Here is a 26,972-nt window from a genome sequence, read left to right on the forward strand (position 1 = left end):
GTGGGAGATGGAGGAGACAACTTGAGAGGCTTCATGGTGTTTGTGATTTATATTTTAAAGTTAGATTGAATGCTACTCTGTTGTTGTGACAGCATTTATGTGACACCCTATCATGTTTTCTGTTATCTGAGATAGGATCTTACTCTCAGTTTGTCTCAAATTTATAATCATTCTGCCTCAACTTCAGAATTTCTGGGTTTAGCAGCCTGTACCACCATACCCAACAAAATGTATTTCTCAAAGTGGATTGTCAGATCGATATAATTTGCATTTATAATGGACATGTAATTTGAGCTTATATAACTACCACTAGGTTGCCCTCTCTAGAAGCAACTACAGAGCTTAAATCAGACCTAACAGCATCTTCCAGTTTCCTCTCTCTCAAAACCTTGTATTTGTGCCTTTCATGGTGTCTTGCTGATATAGAGTGGAAGTTTGCAAGGACTAAGTTCTGAATAAGACACTTTGATGAAGGTGGCACATGCCTCCTCCTTTAAACATTATCCCCAGTCCCAAATCATTTCCCTATCTTGGCAACTGGTTTGACAACATCTTCAGTCCTAAAAGTGATCCAGATGGAAGAGACAAGGTAGAACTTAGAACCCTCACAGTAAATTTTAAAAAATCAGTTTATTAGGATACAACCTTTTTCTCCTTTTTTCCTTCAGAATGAGTTTCTATTTTAATTATCATAAAATCACTCGAACTTATGCTTTTGTTATTTCTCAGGCAAGAGAGACTACGTCATTCTACATTCCTAATGTTTATCAAATCACTGGGGGCCAGGGAATGCCATGGGTGCAGGCTGAGTCATGCAAGCTCCCTGTCCATGCTGAGTCACAGGAACACCAAGTTGATGACCTGGTACAAAATCAACATCAGGTACTAGTTCCTCACTGGGACTAGACACAATAGGTCTTGGCCAGTTCTGCAGAGTAGTAGCAAAGCCTATTCTACCTATGTGTGGACTTGACTTGCTTAGGGTACCTGTCATATACAAGAAGCAGTAAGATGTTAAGAGGGTGACTAGCTACTTTTAATTTTAATTTTCTCCTCTTTGTAAGAAAGCAGAGCTATATGGTAGCCTCCCAGACACGGCCAAAGAGGTTTTGTGGTCCAGGTGTTGTGAGGCTGGGAGAAATGAGATGAGGTGAGAGGAGGTGAAGAGAAGCAGAGCAGGAACTGTGGGATGGTAGGTGTGCAGTGCCGGCCACAAGGCCCTCCCTTGTCAACCAGGAGTAGGCCAGGAAGGCCAGAATGTCTCACTTTTCTTGTGTGGAGCCAGAGGCCTGCAAATGTGCAGACCCCCAGTGTTCAGATACTCCTTAATGTTTCTCCCCCTTAAGATGCTCCAGATCCTTCCCACCAACACTACATCCCACCAGAAAGTGCCAGCCTCCAAATAGAGCCACACAAAACACATCCACTATAAATAACATGAGGTTTAAGCCCACCCCAGAGGTACTCTGGCCCAATGAGAAACTAGGGAGGGAGTGTTTCACCCCCTGCCCCTCAACATGTGCATTCGATCTGGAACACTGAGCATGTGCACACTAGAGACTGTTAAAAGAGCTGCAGAGGAACTGCTGAGGCAGTGGAGGAGGAGGTCTGTGAAATTCAGCATGGTGAGAGTAGCCCCGAGGCCATGGAGACCTGACTCTGGGCCTCTGACTGGTGGGTCTCACAGCTGGTAGACCTGGTGACTCCTCACAGCCCATGTTCTCATGAGGGTGAGATGTCCTCTGTGAAGATTCAGAGGTGACTGGATGCAATTCCTGCCTTGAATCCCAGCCCTGCAGAGGCTGACAAAACAGATGCGAGAATTTGAGGCCAGCGCCATCTAGGGCTCCAGTCTCTAAGAATAGAGCAAAATGGAGTGACAGATGAGGTTTGGAGAGAGTGCTTTGTTTTTGTTTTTGTCAGTGCATTTGACCAAGAGAACAAGCAATGGTGTTGGTTCCAGCAGTTTCTACAAGCTACCAAGATTTCTAGCCTACTGCTCACCATAGGAAAGTGAAAGTTACTGAGCCCATTGGCATTTTAAGAATCTCTCATAGCACAAGATGCTCTCTGCTTTGCTCTATAACAGAAGTTGCCCTTGAACACCTGGTAGGCCTCCCCTCTGCCTCCTCCTTGCATGGATTACAAGCATTTGCCACCAGCTCCACCCGGCTTCCCAAAGAATCTTCATGTGGTTGTGGTGCTGCTGTTTCTCATGTAATGTGGTTTATAAGTGGGATCCTTTGTTCACATTAGGAAGTAAATTTATTCTAATGAAAGTGGTTGCCATGCCTTCCTCTGAGTGGTCAGAGCTTGACCGCTTATTACATTTGATAAGCAAAATGCTCTCGCGAGTACCTAGTGTAATGTTGCATATATATTTGTGTTTCATTATATACATGTTTGCATTTGAAGATACTGTCTCAGATATCATGGTTGTGAAAACCTGTTTTCAGTATACAGAAAATGAAACTCTGTCCCTTATCTTCTACCACACAGACTCTGTAACAAATGGGTCATGGATGTCAGAATGAGACCTGATACTCTGAAAATGCCAAAGGACATGGTGGGGGGGAGGGGACGACCCTGTATTTCAAGATCTGCATTTTGAGCTCACAAGTTAAGAAAAATATTTACCTCTATCCTCTCTGCACGGCTAGGAAATCAACCTGGCCTCTTATCTCCTAACAGAGACCTGCAGGCACCAGGGTGTGGAATCAGTTAGCATTTTCTTTTGTTAGTCAACAATCGCAGACCCTCAGTATTTACTTATCAGCTAGGGACGTCTCCAGACCTGAATTCCAGCAGACCAGTTTCCTGACACCTCTCCCCTCCCCCTTTGCCCATTTGCTATATAACAGCCTCTGAGAGGGAATAAAGGGAACAGCTTCAGAAATCCTGTCTTGCCATCATTTCGTGTCTCTTGTCTCCTTTCATTCCTCTCCACTAGGTTTATCAGGGACCCCCGTTCATATCCCACGGGTCGGGATAACATGGTAGAGAAAATAATCCCACTTCTAAGCACAGGTAAGGGTTTTCTGAATAGGACCCTCATCTAATAGGAAATGAGACAAAAAATTAACAAATAAGATCTCATGAAATTAAAACTTTTCATTAAAAGGCAAGAAAAAAATCACTGGTGCAACAGTGACATAAGAGTTAGTGTGTAATTAGTTTCCTTCTGATCTGCACTACAAAAAATAAGTACAGCACACAGTACCTGATCAGAAGACCATGGCTGGAAGGGGCACAGCCCTTTAAGATTATGCTAGTCGTAACTGCTTTGTGGATATTTCTATTTCTACAAATAAATCTCTTCAGTTCTCAGTCTTGGTCAGAGGTTCTTCTTTCTGTAGTAGGTTGACCCGTCCTGCAGGCCAGGTTATTCGTGGGCCTCAAGTTCAAGATCACCTGGGTAGGAAGGGAGGGAAAGAGAAAGAGAACCAAGCGCGAGCAAAGAATGACAGAGTCAATCTGAAATGCGTCAAGGTTCCGTTTATTGCAAGCAGTGATTTATTCTTATAGAGCAGTTTTGGCAGGGAGGGGTAAGGTTGGAGGGGAAGGAAAACTAGGATGCTCAAGGCCAAAGGGGAAGTAGTAATTTTTCATAAAATACCCTAACCACAAGACGCTTCCAGCTAAATTTGTGCTATCAGTAATGTCTCTGGACCACGGGACGTGTCAAAAGACAACAACTATATGTGTAATGTCTCATCAAAAGGTCTGTGGTCAATTCTGTCCCAAGACCTATTGCTGATTGTGCAATAGGCTGTTCTGCAGTAATCTATTTTTGCAGAGGGAATGGGGAAGAATGATCAGTACTTTGGATCAGGGGGCTTCTTGGTCCCCAACAGTAGGTAGCCACAAATGCACAGCCTCGAATCCTCAAAATGCTAAAGTGACCATGAACATTAAGTTCTGTATGGGGCATGAAGAAAAGCCACTCGCCATAGACTTAGAGAGTATTATAGAAATAGGTCCTGAATATTGTGACTGTGGATGGGGGACTTGCTCTGAAATGTTGTCTTTTGGACATGACACAGCCATAGTTAACTCAGAAGACTCAGAGAGTATTATATAGAAATAGGACCTGAATATTGTGACTGAGGATGAGGGGATATGCTGTGAAATGTTGTCTTTTGGACATGATACAGCCATAGTTAACTCACAAGAGCTATGACCACCTGCAGCTTCAGGTAAACATCTTCAGGACTAACCTTGAACGTATCTATGTGGACTGAACCAAACAACATGGAGAGGAAGCCTGCTGGTGGAGGAAAAAGCCCACTATGCTTTTGTATCTGTGCTGATGGTGACACGGCCCTCCTGCAATGTATCTGGATAGAAAATCAAAAGGAATCTAGAATTTGACCATTGGTATCATTTACCAGTTACCCTTTTCATTACCTGACTGCCTCCCAGGGAAGACAGTGCAAAACCTAGTCCCTCAAATTAATTGAAGTTAATTAACAGGTGTACAGATAAGGGATTACTTACAATAATATGAATGACTTAAATGCAACAGCATCACCAAGGCTCATATTAAAATGGGTGATTCATGAAAATCAGAAGCCTGAGTATCTCTGCATGACTCACCACTTTAGCTATCCTGCTCAGCACCTATATAACCTTGGGAGGGGAAGGGCCTTAATCTTGTCAGTTTCAGTTTTCCCAGCCATGGTTTAATGCCTGAGACTTAGGAACCTCCTTCATCTTTTTATAGAACTTTCTGAGCCCAAGGAAGAGCATACAAGTTGGATATCCATTATCAAATAGCCAGTCCTGAAACCATACTTGCTAGCTATACGGAATGACTGGTTTACAGTTAGCAATATATAACTGTGTATATATAGCAATATATACACATGCATGTAACAATTAATAAAAAGAGATGTCATAAATTATACCTGTGACCCTGACAGTAGATGCACATGTATGCATAGTCCTTCTCCCATTATGAACCCCACTCCACACACTATGCTGACAATGCCCTGCCCCAATGTACTCTCTCCCCAGGCTCAGAGCAGGGTTTGGGTGACAGTGGTGATAGACCAAATGCTCAGAACCCCAGGCACTGGTGCTGCAGCCAGCGCAGCCTGTAGAGCCTAGACTGGCGAGGGGTGCCAGGATTGAGACACAGAGGCTTCTTTTCAGGTGGAAGCACAGCAACCTGTATTTTGCCCAGCAACCTTTTATACCTCTATTCCTTCTGTGGAGACTCACTGGCCAGAAAGAACACAAACATCCTTGTCAATTACAGACCACAACGAAGTTCCCCTGTGGGTCAGGGGGAGTGAGGGCAGCTGGATCATAACAACCCCCCCCCATTTTATTTTATAATACCTGTGTGTCATGGGGAATAGCCCTCTAATATTCCCTGTTTTAGGTAGCATTCTGCTCCCAAAGTATTGCCCATCTGTGGCTACCCAGACACAAAGCCCTAAACCAAGTATCCCCAGGACTGACAGTGCCAAGGAGCCAGACCATCACTGCAACCATCTAGCATGCACTAACTGGGTGGTAAAATTAACAAAAGCAGTATTCCAAACCTTTCTCATATGACGGTTGAGTTCCATAACAGTAGCAGAAGCATGCAATACAGTGCCATGAGTAACTAACTCACAACTGTTGAAAAGTCCAAAGATAGTCCACTTGCTCCTGAACCAGAGCTACTTGTTGGTTCAAGGTCAATATGCCCAATTGAATTTTGAATGTCCAAAGCATTGCTGACTCTTTCAGCAAGCTGGTTGACAGTCTCAGCCATCTGCACAGTCTGTGAGAGAGCAAGTCCGGCAGCAGCTGTGGTGGCAAAGCTCTTCTCCAGCTGCCTTCTGGCCCCAGCCGCACTCACTCTGGATCCAAACTGCTGCATGGAGTGGAGCAGAACTCGGGGAAGCAGGCTCACTGCTCCTGCTCTGGAACCATTTGAAGGGGCCCCACTTTATCAATTTTGTAGGGAATTTGGGCGTCGTCAATCTGTCTGGCTACTTCCTGCTGAGCGGGGGCGCTGCGTTCTTGGGAGTATTTTACATCAACATTTCAGGGGTTCCCAGTGATTTAAACCACATAAATGTGCAATGAATCCACAGGTTCTCATCCTCTGTGGAGACAAAAGCAGAACCTCTTTTCCAAAGCATCAAATCCTTAGGCCTGTATTTTAAAGTCAAAATACCTTTCTTAGCAGTTCCCAGAAACAAATGTCTTTCTCCAGTCCAGAACACAAAAGACAACACAATCCACACAATAACATATATCTCTACACATTCTATCTTTTGAGGCCCTCAATTCACCCTCCTGCCTCCTCTTTATTTCTTTCCTACTGGCCAATCAGAGGGCATCCCTCAGAGCATCTCTGGGGATGAAGACACACATACTCCTTTTAATCTGACTTGGTTTGTTCCCAGTCTGGAACATTTAAACCCCCTCCTGTACAAAATCTTTGGCTGTCTTCCTTGTTACTTCCGTGCCTTGTTGCTTTAAGAGTTTCAGTTATTTTTTGAGGCCTTTCAATTCACCCTCCTGCCTCTTTATACTTGCTTATCTCTTGGGGGATGTTCCTCAGAGTTATCTCTTGGGATGAAAAATAAAAACACTTTACCTTCCCCAATACGCTCCTCGGACTGAGGACCCCCGATCATGAATCCCCACTTTCTAGATCTCAGTGCAGCCTGGATAGCCAAGACTGGAGGGGGGGGGGGGGTGCTGGGATTGAGACACAGAGGCTTCTTTTCAGGTGCAAGAACAGCAACCTTTATTTTGCCCAGCAACTTTTTATACCTCTACTCCTTCTGTGGAGACCCACCGGCCAGAAAGAACACAAACATCCTTGTCAATTACAGACCACAAGGAAGTTCCCCTGTGGGTCAGGGGGATGGGGAGTGAGGGCAGCTAAATCACAACAACTGGGGATCCTTGTACAAAGTTATATGTGGAAGACAAGGCAGTCCTAGGTAGCAGGAAAATGCCACATCCCCACAGATTATAGACTGCCTTTTTGGCAAATTGCTACAGTAGGTACTTTAATCACTGAGGATAAGATAGACACAACCAGTTGAGCCTCCATAGCCAGCCCAGGATGATGGCCAGCCACAGGCCAATGTTAGTAAACAGGAGTGTCAGACTGGGAACCAGCCTATTCTCAGTACTACTCAGAGCAAACAAGAAAATCGACTATGGTTACCACAACCCATGTCCAAAAGGCAAGGCATCTGGGTAGAGAAACTCCTCTCCACCAGAGGAAACTAGACACAGTAGAAGGAACCTAACATCAATAGGACTTGGGAGATTTGAGTAGGAGGCTCAGGCTCTTTAACTACTTCCTCCTGCCTGTTCACTGTCACCAGGTATCTTCATGGCTCTGAGTCCTTGGTATGAAGCTGTCTGGTGCCCCTTGTTTGGTTGCTGTGGGGGAACCAACAAACATCCAGACCTACAGCTTCTTCCCTACATAGATCTGGCTGTCCTAGAACTTGTTGTGTAGACCAGACTGGTCTCATAGACCAAGTGTTGGGATTAAAGGCATTCCCTATCAGTGTATACTGTTTAAACCAGGGATTTTGCCTACTTTCCTTCCCACAGAAGTTACTACATATATCTGAGCATCCTGTGTCCTCATAGGATCCCTCCTCTGGCAAGGCAGTCCCAGAGTACGTCCTTCACACCCCCATGGTACCCTCCTATGGACACTAACTCTCTTAAATCCTCTCTTTGGAACCTCTAAACTGGTAACCCTGATGTTCTGAGAGGTAGTTTGGGTCACAGACAAGCATGTCCAAGCCCAGCTGCCCTCACACTGGGAAGGAAAAGGTAAGATAATTAGTCCTCCTAGGGCCTGAGTCCAGCACTTTGTACTAGGGACCAGCTAAGATTCCTCACCAGTTATTATCTCTACCCCAACAGAGACAAATCTCATAACCAGTCCCCACAGAGAGTGAGGATGTGGCTGTACAGATGCCAGAATGGAAGGTAAGTGGCACAGGTGTGAATCAGAACTGGTTATCTCTTTATTTTTTGGAAAGTAAGTTGTTTGCATTAACAAAACTACTTCTGCCAATGTGGGCTGACAAACCACATGCTGGGATCCAAGAAAAGTTACCCTGAGACACTGTCCTGGCACTGCTAGCTTATAGGCAAGAGACAGCCACCAAAGTCAAGGGCTCAGTAATAGTACAAAAAAATAACAAGAGTAAGTTCACTGCTTTTTCTTACTAGGTTTGAAACATAATAGTCAATGCTATAAAACGAGGAAGTGTCACATAAGAACTGTTAACCCTACAGCAAATACAACTTGTAAAGACTCCATACATTTTATATACATAAACATTAACTGGGGCTTGGTCTATGGGATTCTTGGCCCCTCATGTCTGAGGCCTCCAATTCCTGGGTTGGGTTGGGGGTAGCAGGTTGTGGGTGAACAGTTATCTCTAAGGAACTGGGGCTCCTGGTATCCTCATCACCTGGCAAGCTCTGCTCAAAAGGCACTGATAGGTCCAGGTATACCTGTTGGTAGAAAAGGTCATAGGACTATGTTAGTATGCATCCCCTTGATCCCATGGCCATCTATGTTCAGGCTGGCCCTTGAAGGCCAACCCCATTACTGGAACTTGGAGGAGCAGCCCGCCCAGGAATCAAAGAAGGCAGAGAGGGCAGGACTGAGTGGTACTTACGTGGGTTGATGTCACAGTGAGGATGCCATCTAAACTCTCTACCAGAAGCTTGAAGGTGGGCCTCTGTGAAGGCACTGCATGCCAACATTCCCGCATGATCCCATACCTGTGGCAAATATGACTGTGGTTTCTTGGCCTGTTGTCCATCCCTGCCTCACCCAAGGCTACCAGCCTCCTATCAGGAGCCCTGGTAGGAAACCAGCCACTCCCAGGGACTAGTTAGAGGAGTGGGTAAGGAATGCTTTGCTCACAGGTCATGTGTGCAGTTGGCAGGCTTGTGCATGCGGTAGCCATCTTTCAATAGTTTGAAAAGCTCTTCCACTGGGATGCCAGGATATGGTGTGCCCCCCAGTGTAAAGATCTCCCAGAGCAGGACTCCAAAGGACCACCTGTATGGAAGTGAGGGCAGAGGCCTGTTAACAGTTTTACAACAGGACAGGTTACCAATGGGCAAGGAGGGGTGTGTGGATGAGAGGCATGGCAGGGCTATGTTGTTGTCTCAAATGAGACAGAATACAGCCTAAAGGCTGTGATAGGTGTGACTTGGGTCTTGCTATCCCCATCCTATGTTAGGACACATACACATCACTCTGGTGGGTGTAGACTCCGTCAAACAGGGACTCTGGTGCCATCCACTTCACAGGTAGCCGGCCCTAGGCAGAGGGAGAGTTGTTGGCTGTCAGGTGTCCCCTGGTGGAGCAGAGCACCCCAACCACCCTGAAATGGGGCTCACATCTGTGGTCTTCTTGTAGCATTCCAGATTGTGCACATCACGGGCCAGGCCAAAATCTGCAATCTTCATCACATTGTCCTCAGTCACCAACACGTTTCTGGCAGCCAAGTCTCTGTGAATACACTGAGGAGGCAGGAAAGGAACCTGTGCTAAACTGACACCTCCCTAGCCTAAGCAAGCTTGACATCCACTCTTCCACTCAGAAAGACCCTACCTCGCCTGTGCCCCAGCTCTGCTCACCTTCTGAGAAGCCAGGTACTCCATACCTCGGGCCACCTGATAGGCATAGGACACTAGATCTTTGCGGCTAAGCTGTTTTTCTGGCAGCCTGGAGGCACCATAGTATTCCATGCTTAGGGGCCTTTGTGCCCGCAGGAGCTCCCGGAGGTTACCCTTGGCGGCATACTCCATCAGCACATACAATGGCCCTGGAAGCACAGATACCTCGGAGATGTTGTGTGACTCAGGGGTCCCAATCTAACTGTCCACCCACCTGCTGTACTTACCACCCTGTGTGCAGGCCCCCAGCAGGTTGATAATGTTTTTGTGCTTGCCAATAGCTTTCATCATCTCCATCTCAGACACCAGGTCCAACAAGTCCTGGTCATTGGCATCATCTGTGTTGAAAGTGGGACTGTCAGGCGGTGGCCCTGCAGCCCCCACTGCCCTGTGCTACTTCTCTCCCTCCTCACCTTTCAGCATTTTCACAGCCACAGTGACAGGCTTGACAGTGTTGTCCATGTTAAAGCCAACAGCCTCTGCCATAAAAACCTGGCCAAAGCAGCCTTCTCCTAGAGAATTACCAAGTGTCAGCCTGTCCGAAGAAGCAGAGGCAGTGAGTATGTGCCCAGGACCCCCAGCCCTCATGGCCCTCTGCCACTGCATCCATAGCTGGCAATTGGGCTCTTGCTCATGAAGACAGAGTAACCCGAGTCTCACCCTGGACCCCACCTCCAACAGACCTCTGCCTGGTAGCCATCTAGCCCCCAGCCACAGAACCTCCTCCAAGTATACATAAAACCCCACCAGCACTGACCGAGTTCTAGATATTTCCCACTTTGGGTCGGCTGGCAGCTCAAGCTCAGAAATACTGGCCGTTACAGTATGTTCTCTTGAAACTGGGTGGACGATGTGGACCAAGGGTATATCAGAGTTCGTGGAGGTCACCTGCTTGGATCATTGTGGATAGGTTGGTGCCAGACAATGGATGCTGGGCATTGGGAAAGGTTGAGGTGGTGTAACTTCCAGGAGTAGCAAGGTCAAGTCCATGTGAGGCAGTATGTAGGGCCAAGAAGAGGGATGCTCAAACAGTGGTTACTGAAGACTCAAAGTTGTTTTGAGTAATGTGGGATCCATGTGGAGAATAGGAATAGGGAAGGGTCAGCTCATCTGACTGCAGAGAAATGAGTACCAAGCAGGCCTCAGGTACTGCTGGGACTTTAGGAGGTTCAAGGTACAACAGAGAGATCAAAACTTGGTATCTACTTTCAGTTACCTGTTGCTCAGGTGTGAAGCAGAAGCTATTGTCAACATTGGGAGACCTCAGGTTCTCTCTCGAGACTCTACGCAGGTAGCAGAGTGTCACAGTTGCAGTCAAGATTAAGATGGAGAAGATAGAGAATAAAGTAAATGTCTTAAAAAAAAGGGTAAAGTCTTTAAAGAGACAGAGTACAGATAGTTAAGAGATTAAAATAAATAAAGAAAAATAAGCCACGTAAAAATGGAAAATTCACAGAGAGTCTGGATTATGTACATTGTGTTTTCTTTAAAATTTTTGACTGTAAAGGAGCTAAGTACAGAGAGACATTTCATTATATGGGCTGCCAAGCTAAACCAGAATGGATATAAGGGTATTACAATTTCAAAATTTGGGTTTAAGAATATGATGCTTTGGAGAGGGTCTTCTTTTGTTTTCACAGAGGACCAGACCCTGTGGATTTCTTCTATTACAATTTGGTATGATAGACCACGCCCTCCTGAAAGGTTGTTGTGAACATCTTCAGAAAATTGCTTCGCTCAACTGCAGACTGAGATGAAACTAGCACACAGGTTATACCATGAAAGACCTAATTAACGACGCCCCCATTCAGCAGGAAGCAGTTTGGAGAGAAAAAACTGCGCCCATGTTCCCAAAATATTGTTTATAAATGTTCTTTTACATTTAAAGGGGGATATGATATAGGTATGAATAATTTGCATTGGTATGGATTTTAAGGTCAATTTTGTTATATGTATATGTATTTTTGATCTTGAATAAGGTGTGATTGTGTAGTTCATTTTTAAAATGTAATGTATAATTAGGAAATATAGGTTGTTGATGGATAATCATAATAGTCAAGTTTGTAGTCATGTTACTTAGATTTTCTAGATATATAGAGATATATTTCAGATAGGCATTCTTCATATCTCTCAAAGGCTACAGAATATGGCATTTAAAATATTTTAATAACTTAGGACTTTTCATGACAATGAGACCTATCTGTTCCTGGTGGCACCAATCTACTTTGAGAGGAAGATGGGCATCAAAGAGGATCCTTATGGAGTTGGATAGCCATTTGGGCAAGAAACTGCTCTTGCCTGGACTGTTGCATAAAATGGACACAGAAAACCCGCAGAGAGAGGACTGCTAAACTTGCCTAAAGGTGAGATGGTCTTTTGGGGTTCATGACTCATGAAAGAGTCTGCGAGACATTCTGCAGGACACAGCAGATAGTGACTAAACTGTCTTTGAAATTTCCTGCTTCATGGAAATGTCTGCTGGATACTATGGGCCTGAAGGCTGAAGATGGATGCCCCAACCATACAAAAGAACTTTGGGTGACTGTCCTTTGGGTGACTGTCCAGGCAGCAAGATGTCTCTGTCATTTCTAGAGTTTTCTTATTTCTTGTTTACTTAGGTAGTATTATATCCTTCTGGAGTCTTTGATGGAGTTAAAGAATAAATAGATAGTTATAGTTTTCCTTAGTTATGATAAAAGATAAAATAGATATAAATATTGTAACTGTAATTCTTGCTTGATAACTGTTTTGCTATATGTAATTTTACTATGTTAAAGTTAAAGCCTTTCTTTTTTGTCTAAACAGAAAAAGGGGAAATGATGTGGGAGTGATTTCTTATTAATAAAGAAACTGCCTAGACCCATTTGATAGGCCAACCCTTAGGTAGGCGGGGTAAACAGAACGGAATGCTGGGAGAAAGAAGCTGAGTCAGGGAGTCGCCATGGTTCTCCCACTCCAAACAGACGCAGGTTAAGATCTTTCCTGGTAAGCCAGCTCGTGGGCTACACAGATTAATAGAAATGGGTTAGATCAATATGTAAGAGCTAGCCAATAAGAAACTGAAACTAATGGGTCAGGCAGTGTTTAAAAGAATACAGTTTCCGTGTAATTATTTCAGGTAAAGCTAGCCATGCAGGCGGCCGCGTGCCAGGGACGCAGCCCTGCTGCTTGTAACACAACACAAAGTTGTTTTGAGTAATGTGGGATCCATGTGGAGAATAGGAATAGGGAAGGGTCAGCTCATCTGACTGCAGAGAAATGAGTACCAAGCAGGCCTCAGGTACTGCTGGGACTTTAGGAGGTTCAAGGTACAACAGAGAGATCAAAACTTGGTATCTACTTTCAGTTACCTGTTGCTCAGGTGTGAAGCAGAAGCTATTGTCAACATTGGGAGACCTCAGGTTCTCTCTCGAGACTCTACGCAGGTAGCAGAGTGTCACAGTTGCAGTCAAGATTAAGATGGAGAAGCCCACCCAGAAGCTGATGGTGCCTGCAGATGACCTGCCAGCCGCACTGCTCTCTGCCAGCTCTCTCTCAGCTGCAAAGACATAAATGTTGGGGCCTCATCCAGCCTTGTGGGACTTCCCATTGCCCTGAGCTCTAGGTACCTGTTGGGGAGCAAAGCTACTGGGATACTCAGAGTTTGGTGACCTACATCCCCAACTCATATTGGTAGTCCAAAACATCTATGAGTCAGCAGGGACCAGACTCAGGAGAGAAGCCTGGCAGAGCCAGAAGCATCCACACCACCACCAAGGCTCCCAGGAGATCCCAGAGCCTCAAGGCTAGACTGTGGAAATCCAACTAGAGGATTGTGGGGGAGGCCTTTGCAAGATCAAGACAAGGCAGGGTGACACTCCCATACCAAGCACAAGGCCAGGGTGATTACCACAGGATGGACTGCAGTAAGTCATAAGTGCACCCCTGCTGTCCCTGTCCCTAGCGGCTTTGTTATGTTCTGAGCTAGCACCATAAGAGGACAGATGGAGCAACAGCACCAGCACCAGCACCACCAGCAGCAGCAGCAACAACAAATACCTGGCAATACCTCCAGCCATGCAGAGTGATGGGAAAATCCAAAATAATTGCCTGCCAGACAGGTGTACTCCCCTGAGTCCTCAAAGGTGATATTGCGCAAAGACAGAACTTCTAGCTCCTTGTTGCTTGTGTTAATGCCTGATGTCTACAAAGAGAGAACAGAAATCAACAGGCAAGCACCAGCACATCCCTTTGGGTACCACAGCACAGGCCACACGGAGATGATCAGACAGGCTTCAAGGAAAATGCCACCTCTGCTACCACCTTGACAGCTACAGCTCTACCACTGCAATGGATACCCTCTACATCCTGAACCAAGGCACGGAGCCTGAAACCAGTCCCTCTATTGGTGGATAGTTCCCTGTCCCAAGGTAAGCATCAGGCACTTGGGCAGCATGGTGCCACAAAGAAGCAACATGCAGAGATAGTACAGAAAAAAAGATGGGCAGACAGATGTATGGAGAGAAAACCAGAGGAAATCAGTGTCAGCCAGAGAATGGTGGGAAGTCGATGTTCTGAAGCAGCACAGGGTTCTGAAAACTTCTAAGCAAGAGAACAGCACAGACCTGAGGGGCTTTGAAGGAGGTAGGAAGTCAGTGCTGGCTGGGAGCTACCAGTATTATCAAGGCATCAGAAACAGAAGATGAGTCAGAGGTGGGTCAGTTATCACCTACTTGAGGACTGTGAACATACCACCAAAATGCCTTCTCAGCCATGCTCATGAAATTGATGGCTCAACAAATGTACTTGCCCCATCCCATTCTGACACACTGAAAGATAAAGGTGTGCATCTGCCTTCAGATTGTCACTGATCCAGGATATCTCTAGAAGACAATGAGGACAAGACAGGGCAAGGGAGATGCCAAAGAATGGGTTGGGGGAGGAAGCACTGGAAAGCTGCCTGAAGCAAGGCACATAATGGCAGTGGTGGGAGTGGTTTCAAAGACTGGCCTCCTTCATGTCCACTCTCCCTACACACACACACACACACACAGAGAGAGAGAGAGAGAGAGAGAGAGAGAGAGAGAGAGAGAGAGAGAGAAACACACAGGAGAGAGAAACACACAGACAAAGAGAGAGAAACACACACAGAGAGAGAAAGAGAGCACACACACACAGAAAAACACAGACAAAGAGAGAAAACATACACACACACACACACAGAGAGAGAGAGAGAGAGAGAAAGAGGGGGGGGGAGAAAGGGAACCCATACTCTTCAAATCTTCATCCCAAGGGTCATATCACATCAGCCTGTGCTCACGAAACCACACACCCACAGTGGGAGCTACACTGGACATGGCCCTAGTGGTCTCTCTCAACAGCCAGGATACCAACTCCTGCCAAGACCTGTTCTTCTCTCCATCAGACCTCCAAGTCTCTCTTTCCTGTGTTGCAAAGCCCAAACTCTCTCTCTCTCGTGGCCCCCACCTGAGGCCATGAAGCAAAGCTACAGGCAGAGGGAGGCAGGAAGAGTCCGTCAAGGCAGGGTGGGGCTAGAGCTACAGTGAAGGCAGCTGGAGAGTGGACAGCCAGTACTCTGATGTCAGCGGGTACTAGTACAGCAGACATCCCCCTGAGCCACCACAGCTATCGCCCAGAGAAGCCTTCTGTAGGCCCAAGCCTCAGAGCAAAGAGGGAAACAAGTCCTATGGAAGGGCACAAGTAACACAGAGCCTGCCTGGAGCTCAGAACAGGTGATCAGTTCTGAGACTCAGGTGCCCCTTCCCAGAAACCCCAACACGTGGGTCCCAGTCCCAAGGTATTCCTCAGCCGAAGAGGGACTTAAGGACCAGGGCAAGGCACTTCCAGCTAACCCATCCACCCAACCAGCTGCCAACAACAGAGCCCACCTTGAGTACGATGACATAGGGCTTGCCATCCGGACCTGTCTTGCTGCCATTCACCTCAACATGCTTCAGCCACTGGATGTGTGGTTGGGCATCACTGTACACCTTGCAGTGGAACTCTACATCACTTCCTAGGGTGGCTGTCTGGTTTTCTGGCAGCCCAGCCTGCAAAATGGGCCGATGTGGGAAGCGCTCTGTAAGACACAGACAGTCGGTGCAGTGGGTCCAATGGCCTGAGGCTGACCTGCTTTAGTCACCCAGCCTGGCTCTTACCCAGTACATCCAGTGTGTAAGTCTGCTGGATGCTCCCAAACTTGTTCTGAACCACGCAGGTATAGTAGCCACTATCAGAAGGCACCACACTTTCCATGACCAGGCTCCAGTGCCGGTGCCTAAGCTGCAGGGAAAGTTAGTAGGTGAGTGACTGTGGATGCCCAAAAATGTGAGCCTGTTTTCATCCTGACAGATAGTTAGGCTATGCAAACATACTTCTGCTCTTTCTTTTGTAATATAAGGTTACCTAGGAAGTGACTGCTTTCAGGATACTTGGTCTAGAGTGGCTTCTCTACTTAAACAACAAAAAGCTAATGACTTGATACCTCAAAGTGTTAAAGTAATTAACTGTTGTACCTGTAGTTTGTATCAAGTTAAGGAAGACTTTTGTTGCCTTCTTCTCCTTTTGTATTTGGATATAAACATATAAGGAAAACTAAACAGGGAAAATTTCAGTATTCACTGGAATGCCCTCCTGGTACTTTTCTATGGTTTCAGTTTTATTACTTTTCACTTTACTTCTATTTCTAAAATCTCATGCCCCTACCCTGGCAAGAGGTATTTTTGTCGAGGCTGGTCTATGACAAATGATATGGGCTATACCCTCTGTATCCAGGCCCTACCTATCTGTGCCCCTTTCCCAGACTTACCTTGATGCCCCCCATGCGATGCTCCCCTCTGAATTCCTTGCCATTCTTCAGCCAGGAGATGGAGGGGGTGGGGTTGCCAGCAGCTGCACAGTGGAAGCGTACCGTGCTGGTGGCTGGCACAGCCAGCAGTTTCATATCCATACGGTCTGGCCGAGTCCAGTAAGGGGCCCCTGATGGCAGAAATGCTCATAACAGCACGATCAGTACACCCTTTCAAAGCTCCCCTACCAGCACACCCTCAAGCCTCATCCCTCATCTGTATTGAGACTCCTTTGCTTTGTCTGAACACTGCATCCACAGCTGTCCCACTCTCAGTCTTGGGCTATTCTCTTCTCTCCATCTGAGGCAGGCTCACAGGTGTAGGGACCCAGGAAGTAGAACCCAGTAGGATGTAGATCCTGGGAGGCAACTAGGCCAGGTCATTCCACCAGTACACCAAACCTGAGTCAGCCTGTATAGTGCCCAGTGAAGGCAGGTACCCTTCAGGTCATGCGTCTCCTCCACTGAGTTCCCTCCTTCCTCTTGGTTGGATGGAGGATGCTGTGGTGGACTATCAATTTAAGATGTGTTACATCTTTATATGTTGTGGAACAATTGTTTCATGATGTAAAGATGTATTTCACTCTTTTATGTTGTATTTGCTTAACTTGGTGAAGCTGTGTTACTCTGTCTGGTCTAATAAAGAGCTAAATGACCAATAGCAGGGCAAGAGAGGGAAATAGGCAGGCTCACAGGCAGAGAGGAGAAAGAGAAGGAGAAAGTTTAAGAAGGAACAAGAAAAGAAAGAGGAGGATGCAAAGACCCAGTCACCCAGCTACACAGTCAGCCACAAAGTAAGTAGTAAAGAAAGGTATATAGAATAGAGAAAGATAAAACCCCAGAAGCAAAGTGTAGATGGGATAATGTAACTTAAGAAAAGTTGGCTAGAAATAAGCCACGTCAAGGTCATACAATCATAAGTAATATGTGTCCTAGTGTTTATTTGGGAGCTGGGCGGTGGGCTCCCAAAGAGTAGAACAAAAACAACCAGCAACAGGATGCCATATGTTTGGACTCATGAGGAAGCTAAGGGACAACAAATTTCCAAAACAGAGAACAAAGGCCCGGGCAGGGTCTTCCACAGTGACTCAATCAGAGGGCCCTATGCATCTCTGGGAGGAGGAACTGACATGTGAAATATGAGAAAAGTGTGCAGACACTGGTGAGGTGTCCCTCCTAGCTCTGAATTGCCCATCCAGGCTCCAAATTTGGCCAGTAGGCTTGAGAGAAGAGTGCCACAATGGGAGACTACAGCAACTTAAAGGTGCCCAATGCCAGGTAAGGTCAAGAAAGTGACCCTTCAGGCACCTTACCTAAGTGTTTATGGTGGAAAAAAAACACTAAATACAACCTGGGAAGTCCAGGATGACAGAAGAAAACAGGAAATTACAAACACATTGGTAATTGTTGGGGCAGAAGCTAGAGATCAACTGGGTTAGAAATTCTGCTCTGAACAACCTGATAGCCAAAGTTGAAAGGGAGAATGAGAAACTGACCCACTTCTCAGGACTACTACCTTTTTTTGGCTTCAGTCCTAGAATCTAAGTCCATTTTTATGAGGGTTGTGAAACCTCAAACAAGTCCCTATACCTGCTCTCTTCACCCGCACACACTCATAAGACTCATTACCCTGTTTTCCCATTAAGTTTGTCTCTCTGATTCCTCTCAGACCCTTGTCCACTCTACCCCAGAAGGTTCTAGGTAGTCTGAGGACTCAGTTAACACCAGCCTAGTCTCAAAGTCATAACCATTCCACATACGATGTCTGGACCCATGATGTGTTCTCTCTCTCTCTCTCTCTCTCTCTCTCTCTGCCCAGACCCTGAATTTCCTGTAAACAACTTGTTATGCTTGCAGCTGCTCTGACTGAGCAAAACAACTTGTTTTTACTGTGTTTGTAGTTGCTCTGAACATGAGACCCTCAGGAGTTCCTGATGGCAGGAGAGTGGTTTCTGGTGGGTTTGCCTGGGGCATGGCTATCAGTTAATGAGCCATATATAAGTGGTTCTGGTACACAAAAAAGGGGCATTCTTGTTTCAAGGATGACCCATGGCTCTGTGTGTCTTTGTGTGTTTAAATCTTCAGGCCCTTGCCTGGCTCATGGATGGTCCTTTAGTGCAGGCTCCACAATACAGGTGCAGTATAATAGTACACGTAGTACTACAGATGGTACCCCCCCCCTCTCTCTCTCTCCCGCAATGGTTCTAGGCCATACCATGGGCACTGCCATGTGCCCTCATATACTCACACCAAATCTATGATGCCCCCTTTACAATGTATGCCTCAGCATGGCACTGCTCCCCTCCTGCTGGTCTGCAGCAACAGCCACTAGTCCTGTGAATCTGCTGTGGGACAATGGTTTCTACCCTGTCACCTGTATTTTAATAAAATGCTGATTGGCCAGTAGCCAGGAAGGAAGTATAGGCAGAACAACTGGACAGGAAGTAGAGGTGGGTCAATGAGAACAGAATTCTGGGAAGAGGAAAGCTCTTTCTGCCATCCTGGCCCTGCCACAAGATGCAAGATGTGAATGCCTCTCTGTAAATGGTACTGAGCCATGTGGCTAACACAGATAAGAATAATGGGCTAATATAAGTTCTGAGTTAATAAGAAGCCTGAGCTAATGGGCCAATCAATTTATTAACTAATGTAGACCTCTGTTTGATTTCTTTGGGACTTAACGATTGTGGGAACCAGGCAGGAAAGAAACCCAGACAACATGAATCCCTGGATCTATGTACTCATCAGTGGCAACCTGAGCTCTTTGCCTGGTTTACTTATGTTCCTTCCCACCAGAACTTACCAAAATTCCTGCCGAGTAGCCCTGCCTCCTCACTGCCCCTGGGGCACTGTCTACCTGTAGCAGTGCCCCTTAACAACAAGACTACAGGAAGGAAGCAGCCTGATCCTGACCAGCTCAGTATGCCTAGGCTCTGATCTTACCTGTGTCTTCAGCCACGTTCTCACCATCTTCTTCATCTCCTGAGGATGGAGCATCTGCAATAGTTATAAGCAAGCAGTGGTCCTGTGACACTCCTACATCCAGAGACCTGCTGCTCCCTATTTTGAGAGTACACTGCTCTCCATCTTTAGGGACCACTGCTTCCTGCCTTTGCAAGGCCATTCATTCAAATAGCACAGAATTGGGGGCACCCCCTGTGATGTGGAGAACTAAGCCAGCAACACTCTTGAGCCAGGGATACTGGAACCATGCTGCCTAGGACTGCCCTGACCTCCCTAGCTATGCAGCTGCTCAACACAGTTGTCAGCCCCAGCCACCAAGAACTTACCTGTCACATGCACAGTGAAGTGGCACAGGACATCCTGAGTGAGCTGCTGCTGGCACGTGTAGACCCCGGCATCATCATGGGAGATGTTCAGCACTTGTAACCTCTGGGGCCCCACCAGGATGCGGTGGGAAGCTATCAGCTGGGTGTCATCCTTAGACCAGACAGTGCAGCCTGTGCCGGCACCTCTAGGCACAGAGCACAACAGCTCCATGGTGTCCCCGCAGCCAAAGACCACTTGCTCTTGCTGGTTAGGCTCAGGGCCTGGGGCCTCTGTGGATGAAATGGAAAGCTGTGAAACAGATTCTTCAAAGTAGCATGCTGAAGGCCCATACTTTGCTTTGCAAACTAGCAAAGCTATGGCAGGCAAGTGAGGGGCATGCTCCTGGGGCTTGGGGTTCTGCCAGACAATGTTCAAACCAGGAGTGGGCAGACTATTTTAGTAAGAGCCCAGGGGTGTCAGTACCTCAACTCTGTTTGTGGTGTGTGTTAAGGTTTCTGTCTCTGTCCTGGAACAGGAAGCTGTCTTCCAGGGATGATATGGAAGAGACACAGCTGCTTAGGACCAGCCTAGATTGGATTCACACATTCGAGGGTAGGAGCGTGATGATTAGAATTATTAAGCAAAGAGAAACAGAGATGAGAGAGAAATAAAAGATAAAACACAGAACTGCATCAGGAGGGAAATTTAGTGAATACTGAGCCACCCCTTTATTTTCCATATATCTTTTCATACCCCACTCCAAAGAGGTAAAGGAGGAGGCAACAGACTTCATCAACATCACAAAACAAACAGAGCACCTCTGATCTTTGGTCAAGATGAAGCTGCTGATACACCTCTGTACTTAAAATACCAATTAACCACTCTAGGGCAGGACCACTTGTTTTGTAGTCACTTTTGTCAACAACTTTGAAAAAGCAAAACAAGCCCCAACTCTCTGACCTCTAATCAAGGTGGAATGGACTCACATCTGTGTGCCCTGACACACAGCAGCACTCCTAGTAGCTGAAAGACCTGAAAATGTCAAGAAGGGTGGGGGCAGCTCTATGGTGTACACCTGCCTGGAATGTCTGAAGCTTTGAACTCCTACACCTGGGGTTCCCGTTTCACAAATGAGGACCATGGTTTGGCTAGGGGAAGTCAGGGGGGCCATGTGAGCCAATTGGAGCTAGAATCAAAGTCCAGTGGAACAATCACCCATCCTGAGAGTTAAGAAACTGGAGTTCTTGGATGGTTAGACACAGGTAGCCATACATCTCTCCCCTACCCAGATGGTGCCTAGCTCATGAGGAGACCCAAAGGCCTCACACCTAGGGACACACCACCAGCTGGTTATCACACCCAGATTTCCCTGCTAGGACCTAACAATGACCATCACAGGCACAGATGGGCTCAGGGTCCAGGACAGGGGCAGGTAATCCTGCTGGTCAGACCTCCTTCCTTAGATTCAGATGGACTGGTTAACATGTCACTTGCCATTCTGCAGATGCATAGCCTACATTCAATGCCCAAATGTCCATTCAAACTAAACCAGTACCAGTTCTGCCCATCCCAGAGTCATCCCACCAAGATTCCAACAGCCGGAGAGACTGTCCTCAAAAGTATCCATGAAGCTTGTGTCCCATGGAGCCAGGCAGATTTTGTTTGTCCCTGAGTGGGCCTCACAGTAAAGGATCTTCTATCCTGACCTCCAGTTCTCCTACTGCCATGTCCTATGGAGGCAATCCAACGCTGGAAGCTTCCTGAGGCACCAAAGAAGACCAAGAACTGTCTAGTCAGTGGCCTCAGGGCAACCATTACCCAAAAGCAACAGTTGTGATTTAGTCTGGGCAAGACAAAAGGTCAAGCTATTCACACAAGTACTCTCATCAGGAGAGTGACTGGGGAAAGACACAGCATTCCACAGGATGGAGAGGCCAATGTCTGGATGTATGAGGTGGGGAAGGGAAATAGCCCTGAATCAGCTGACCTGACATTTGATCTATCCACCCATCCTGTCCACTAGGAGCCAGCACAGCCCAGATATCTGGAATTTGGGGGCCTCAAGCAACAGCAAATCCAACCCTGTGATCCCATTCCAGTGTCACAGGGCCTATAGGAGCTTGTGTTGTGAGTTATGCAGGTAATAATTTGATGGTCAGAGGTTACCATAACATGAGAAACTGTATTAATAGAAAATTAGGAAACTGGAAAACCACTGCAGGCTGCTCTCTACCCCTACTGAGAACCCAGAACCCAGATTGCCCTGCCTACCAGGGGTGGCCAGTGTGGTTGGGGCCTAGCCCTGCTCCAGAACCCTTAGGTCCAGCCAGCTCCTGCTTGGTGATTTATGTTCCCAGAGAGAGTCAGCCATGTCTTTGTATTTTCATTGCCAGGCCCATCTAGTTAAGGAATAGGATGAAGTTTATTGGCCTCTAAACTCCCTGGGTGGGGCAGGGCTGCTGCATTTCCACCAATCCACCTTCATTGCCTGGAGCACAGAGAGGGTCCATGCTTTCCTCTGGACCTGAGATCACTGACAGACACAGGGAATAATATCTTCTCCTAAAATTGATATGGTCCCTGTCACTGGCCATTTGGCTCCTGGGGAAGCACTAATATGAAAGCCGAGGCTCAAAGAGAGTGCTGATTTCCTGACAACTGCTGTCATACCAGCTGAATGGCATGCACACTCAACCTTCCAGTCCACTTCCATTCACCAAAAAAAAGTTCCAGGCCAGGCAGTGGTAGCTCATGCCTTTAATCCCAGAACTTGGGAGGAAGAGGCAGGCAAATTTTTGTGAGTTCAAGCCAAACTTGATCTAAAAGAGCTAGCTTCAAGATAGGCTCCACAGCTAGAGAAAAACCCTGTCTCAGGAAAAAACAGGGAAAAGTTCCAGGAGACCCCAGCTGCTGAGTTAGAAAGGTACTTGAGGTGCTTGCCCCCACTTGCACCTTCCTGGGAGGCTGAGCTGAGCTGCCATCAACTGGGTGGAGGAGAGGGAGGCCGAGCTGTGCCACCAGGGTACAGAAGCCAAGGTTTAAAGGAGTGACTGCTGGGACATCTGCTCCAGTGGGGAAACAGCTCACCGTGTACTGTGCGGCACCATCAGGCCATTGGCCTGCATTGCCACACCATACCCAGGCACAGTGGGCAGGGGGCAGAGGTTAGGAAGAGCCAGTACACATATTTACCTCGGGGAGGTAAAGCCTCAGACTCTGGCTTTGTTTGATGGAATTCAGTGTCCCATCAGCCTTTGCTGGCCAGCCAGTCTGTGTAGCTGAGCTGCGATCCTGGGACAAGTGCCCCTCACCTCTCAGAGTGTGGTCTACAGAGGTATGCCTCTGAAAGAGCACCCCGCAAGACACCTACCGGCAAAGAGAGGAGTGGAAGACCTGAAGCTCTCACCATATCATGTGAGACACTGGGTGACAAAAGCTGAGCTTTGGCTGGAGTCCTCCTGCCTACCCCCAAACTCTAGCCTTCATTTTGGCTTAAGATGAGCAAGAACTGTCCTGGTGACCTTGGAAACCAACAACAGGCAGTTTTTGTCAACAATGGGAATCATGGAAACCCAGCAAGTGGCACTCTGACTGCTTAAGCTGAGAAGCCTGAGGCTCCCTGTCACAGTGATCCATTCTATTGGGTGCCTTACACTTGGGTAGTGATCCTGAGACTCCAGATAACTCATACACTGACACATAGCAATCTGTAGATTTGGGAGAAGAACCGAACTCACTGCTCCCCATGGTGCTACTCAACCTGACATCCCCTACTCACTCAGGGGCTATCTGCCATTCCCAAAGCTTCTGACGGCCACCATCATTACCCCACATGTATCCCACCCTGCAGCCAGGCACATTGAGTCAGTCCATACCTGGTAGTTTCCTCACAAGTCTCTGCTCTGTGCTAGGAGGTCGGGAGGCAGCTCTGGTCCCAACCACTATGCATAGCACTAGCAAGCAAGCCAGGACTCCCATGGCTGGAGATGGCAGTGGCATCCTCATGCACAAGGCTCATATGAGGGTGTTACATCCCCAACGCCTAACTTCTGGTCCAGTGTGGGTAGATCCACTCTGGAGAGTCTGTGGGAGGAGACCAGCAAGTTTATCTGAGCAGGTGTGGTGGGAGGGGTCTAGGGGGTGGGGGCAGGGGATGGGGAAGACAGGAGGGCCTCAAGTACCTGAAAAAGGAAACCAGACCATTCTACCTTCTGTGGTCCCTCTCTTTTCATTCCCTCCACAGAGACAGAGCTCTCCACTATATTTTCTCTAAGTTTTATGTTTTTCTTTTGACTACAACTGGTAAAATTAAGGTAAATTTAATTATGATGCTTTGGATCCATTTACTCTTAAACCCTCTCAGCAGTTTTCTAGGATGTTTGTTAAGCAGGCTTTGGGAGACTTCTAACTAAATGTTTCATTGTATTCTTTTTGAAAAGGTTTTCCCCTCCAGACCCACAGGGACTGGCCTTCCTGAGAAGTAAACAAGTTGTTACTCTTCAGACACCTGCAAAACAAGCAATCGAGGCCCCGGGCCCATTATCCCTCAGCACAGCAGAGTCATGCCCTCTGGGGTCTCTCTATTCCTCTGCAGTCCACTGGTCCTCCAGGTATCACTTATGGCAGTCTTACTTTGTCGCCCTCGGACAGTTGGCCCTTGCACCCATCATCCATGTGTGACCCTCAGTGAGACCCATCATCCATGTGTGACCCTCAGTGAGACCCATCATCCATGTGTGACCCTCAGTGAGACCCATCATCATCCATGTGTGACCCTCAGTGAAACCAGCAGACACATGCTGCAGAGGGAGACCAGCAGACAAAACTTCCTTTAAGTTAAAAGATTGAAAAACAATGCAAGTTTATTTATAGTAACATTGCCACAAGCGTCTTCTTTGACTATCTGAGAGCTGCTACAAAAGGGGAAGGCGTGATGGAGTTTTTAAAGGCACAAACCTCAATTGTCTCAACTCCTGGGGTATTTTTGCTATGTGAGAAATTATCCTGTTCTTGTTTTTTAAAGCAAGCAAGGATAAGTGAGATTACAGAAGCAGAATGAGGATCTGGCTAATATTTTAAAATAACAATTATACAGTATAGAACAATTTTGAGAAATGATCCAGGTGGCTCTGGGATCAGTCTTCCCTTTAGATTGCTATCGAGACTCAAATGCTGAGGGTCATGACTTAGGGTTGTAGTCCAGACATCCTGTGGTTAATAATCCTTAGGCTGAGACTCCAATGTTTTTCTTTTTTCACATAACTTAGTTTGACACTCAGTTTGAAATGGAGCTAGTTTTTATCCACTACATAAGTAAACAGACCCAGTTTCTGATTTTAGAGTAGCCAGCTTGGGGGTCAGGCAGGTGGGCTCAGCATTTGCACACAGAAGGCTGTAGACAGCCTTCAACACAGGCTGCTGATTTCTTACCCCTCATGCAACGGGCTGTTAAAACTAGGTCCTGTGTGGCCAGGAGAATATGAAGTCGGCAGTTGTGATAGCTCCTAACAGAACCCTCACTAGTCAGTAGTACTGATGTCTCTAGTTCAAATTCTCAATTTATTCACGTTTGATGACATAAGCAAATGGAGACTTAAGTGAACAGTATCTTTAGAAATTAGGCCTTACTGTCAGGTTGTAAAGGTTTAACAACAGCATAAGTAATAACATATGATATTTGGGTGGTGTACTATGTGACTCCTTTAGGAACAACTCAATAAGATGTAGCATATTCCTAGTCCTGGCAATTTGATTTTATAGCATATGATATCTAACTGGAGTACTGTCTTCCCCATCACATAGTAACCGTCTTTAAACGTTTTATATATGTGCATATTTCAGGAAACTTCTAGAGTTCCAGGTATCAATAGAGCTTTTCAACCTCCCTGTTTTAGCCAATATTCTATTGCTGTATAAAGACACCATAACCATAACAACTCTTATAAAAGAAAGCATTTGCTCTTTTCAAGCCGGCACTCCGTAAGGGCGAGCCATGTTCAGCTCGAACGCCAAGATTGTCAAGCCCAATAGAGTTCGAGTCCGGCATCTCTCAGGCGCTGCTCGAGCTGGACATGAACTCGGATCTCAAGGCGCAGCTGTGGGAGCTCAACATTACTGCGGCCAAGGAAATTGAAGTTGGTGGTGGCCGGAAAGCCATCATAATTTTTGTACCAGTTCCTCAGCTGAAATCCTTCCAAAAAATCCAAGTCCGGCTGGTTCGTGAATTGGAGAAAAAGTTCAGCGGGAAACACGTAGTCTTCATTGCTCAGAGGAGGATTCTGCCCAAGCCAACTCGGAAAAGCCGTACGAAAAATAAGCATAAGCGCCCCAGAAGCCGCACGAGTGTGCACGACGCCATCCTTGAGGACTTGGTCTTCCCAAGTGAGATTGTGGGCAAGAGGATCCGAGTGAAACTGGACGGCAGCAGGCTCATAAAGGTTCATTTAGACAAAGCACAGCAGAACAACGTGGAGCACAAGGTGGAAACTTTTTCTGGTGTGTATAAGGAGCTCACGGGCAAGGATTGTTAATTTTGAATTCCCAGAGTTTCAGTTGTAAAGAAAATGACTGAATAAAGTGTCATTCGTAAAAAAATAAATAAATAAAATAAAATAAAGCATTTAATTGCAGCTTGCTTACACTTTCAGAGGCTTAGTCCATTATCAGTATGGTGGGAAGCATGGTGGCATGCAGGCAGACATGGTGCTGGAGGAGCTGAAAGTTCTACATCTACACCAGCAGGGAGCAGGAATAGAGAGTCCCTGGGTCTGGACACACTTCCTCTAACAAAGCTGCACCTACTCCAATAAGACTATACCTCCTAATCCTTTCAAAAATGCCACTTCCTGATGTCAAATATAAAATTATATTAGCCTATGGGGGCCATTCTTATCCAAACGACCACACTTCCCATATACCTTCCTTTACTTTGCCCACCCACCTACCTCCTCCATTGAATCTTCCCTTATCCTGTTGTAACATTTTATTCAATTTTCTGTTTTTTGAAGAGCCCCTACCCTACCAACCCCTTCGTAGATACCCGACTTCTGTTTATATCCTAAATGAAACACACATTTAAAGATAGCATCCATGTATAAAGTGGGAAAAAACACATTATTTGTCTGTTTTGGTCTTGGTCACCTCACTTAGTAGGATTTTTTTCAATCCATTATTTACC

General features: G+C 46.6%; 1 protein-coding gene and 1 pseudogene across 1 annotated transcript; one reads left to right on the forward strand and one right to left on the reverse strand.

Moving 5' to 3' along the window:
* Positions 1-8,357: 8,357 nt before the first annotated feature.
* On the reverse strand, positions 8,358-20,074 carry LOC121445442 (fibroblast growth factor receptor 3-like). The gene is given in 17 exon segments (XM_041647583.1): positions 8,358-8,418; positions 8,420-8,499; positions 8,667-8,772; positions 8,918-9,055; positions 9,249-9,319; positions 9,400-9,522; positions 9,640-9,827; positions 9,906-10,016; positions 10,092-10,213; positions 10,436-10,569; positions 13,029-13,216; positions 13,717-13,861; positions 15,567-15,757; positions 15,837-15,960; positions 16,487-16,671; positions 19,469-19,522; positions 19,816-20,074. Coding segments are annotated over 17 exon segments (2,232 nt in total). The 5' UTR covers positions 20,027-20,074.
* Positions 20,075-25,787: 5,713 nt separating this feature from the next.
* Positions 25,788-26,340, forward strand: LOC121445447 (annotated as a pseudogene).
* The last annotated feature ends 632 nt before the right edge of the window (positions 26,341-26,972 follow it).

The sequence above is a fragment of the Microtus oregoni genome, unplaced genomic scaffold (assembly GCF_018167655.1).
Source record: "Microtus oregoni isolate MIOR12 unplaced genomic scaffold, Mior012 000192F_ref0000130, whole genome shotgun sequence".
In the NCBI taxonomy this organism is placed as follows: Eukaryota; Metazoa; Chordata; class Mammalia; order Rodentia; family Cricetidae; genus Microtus; species Microtus oregoni.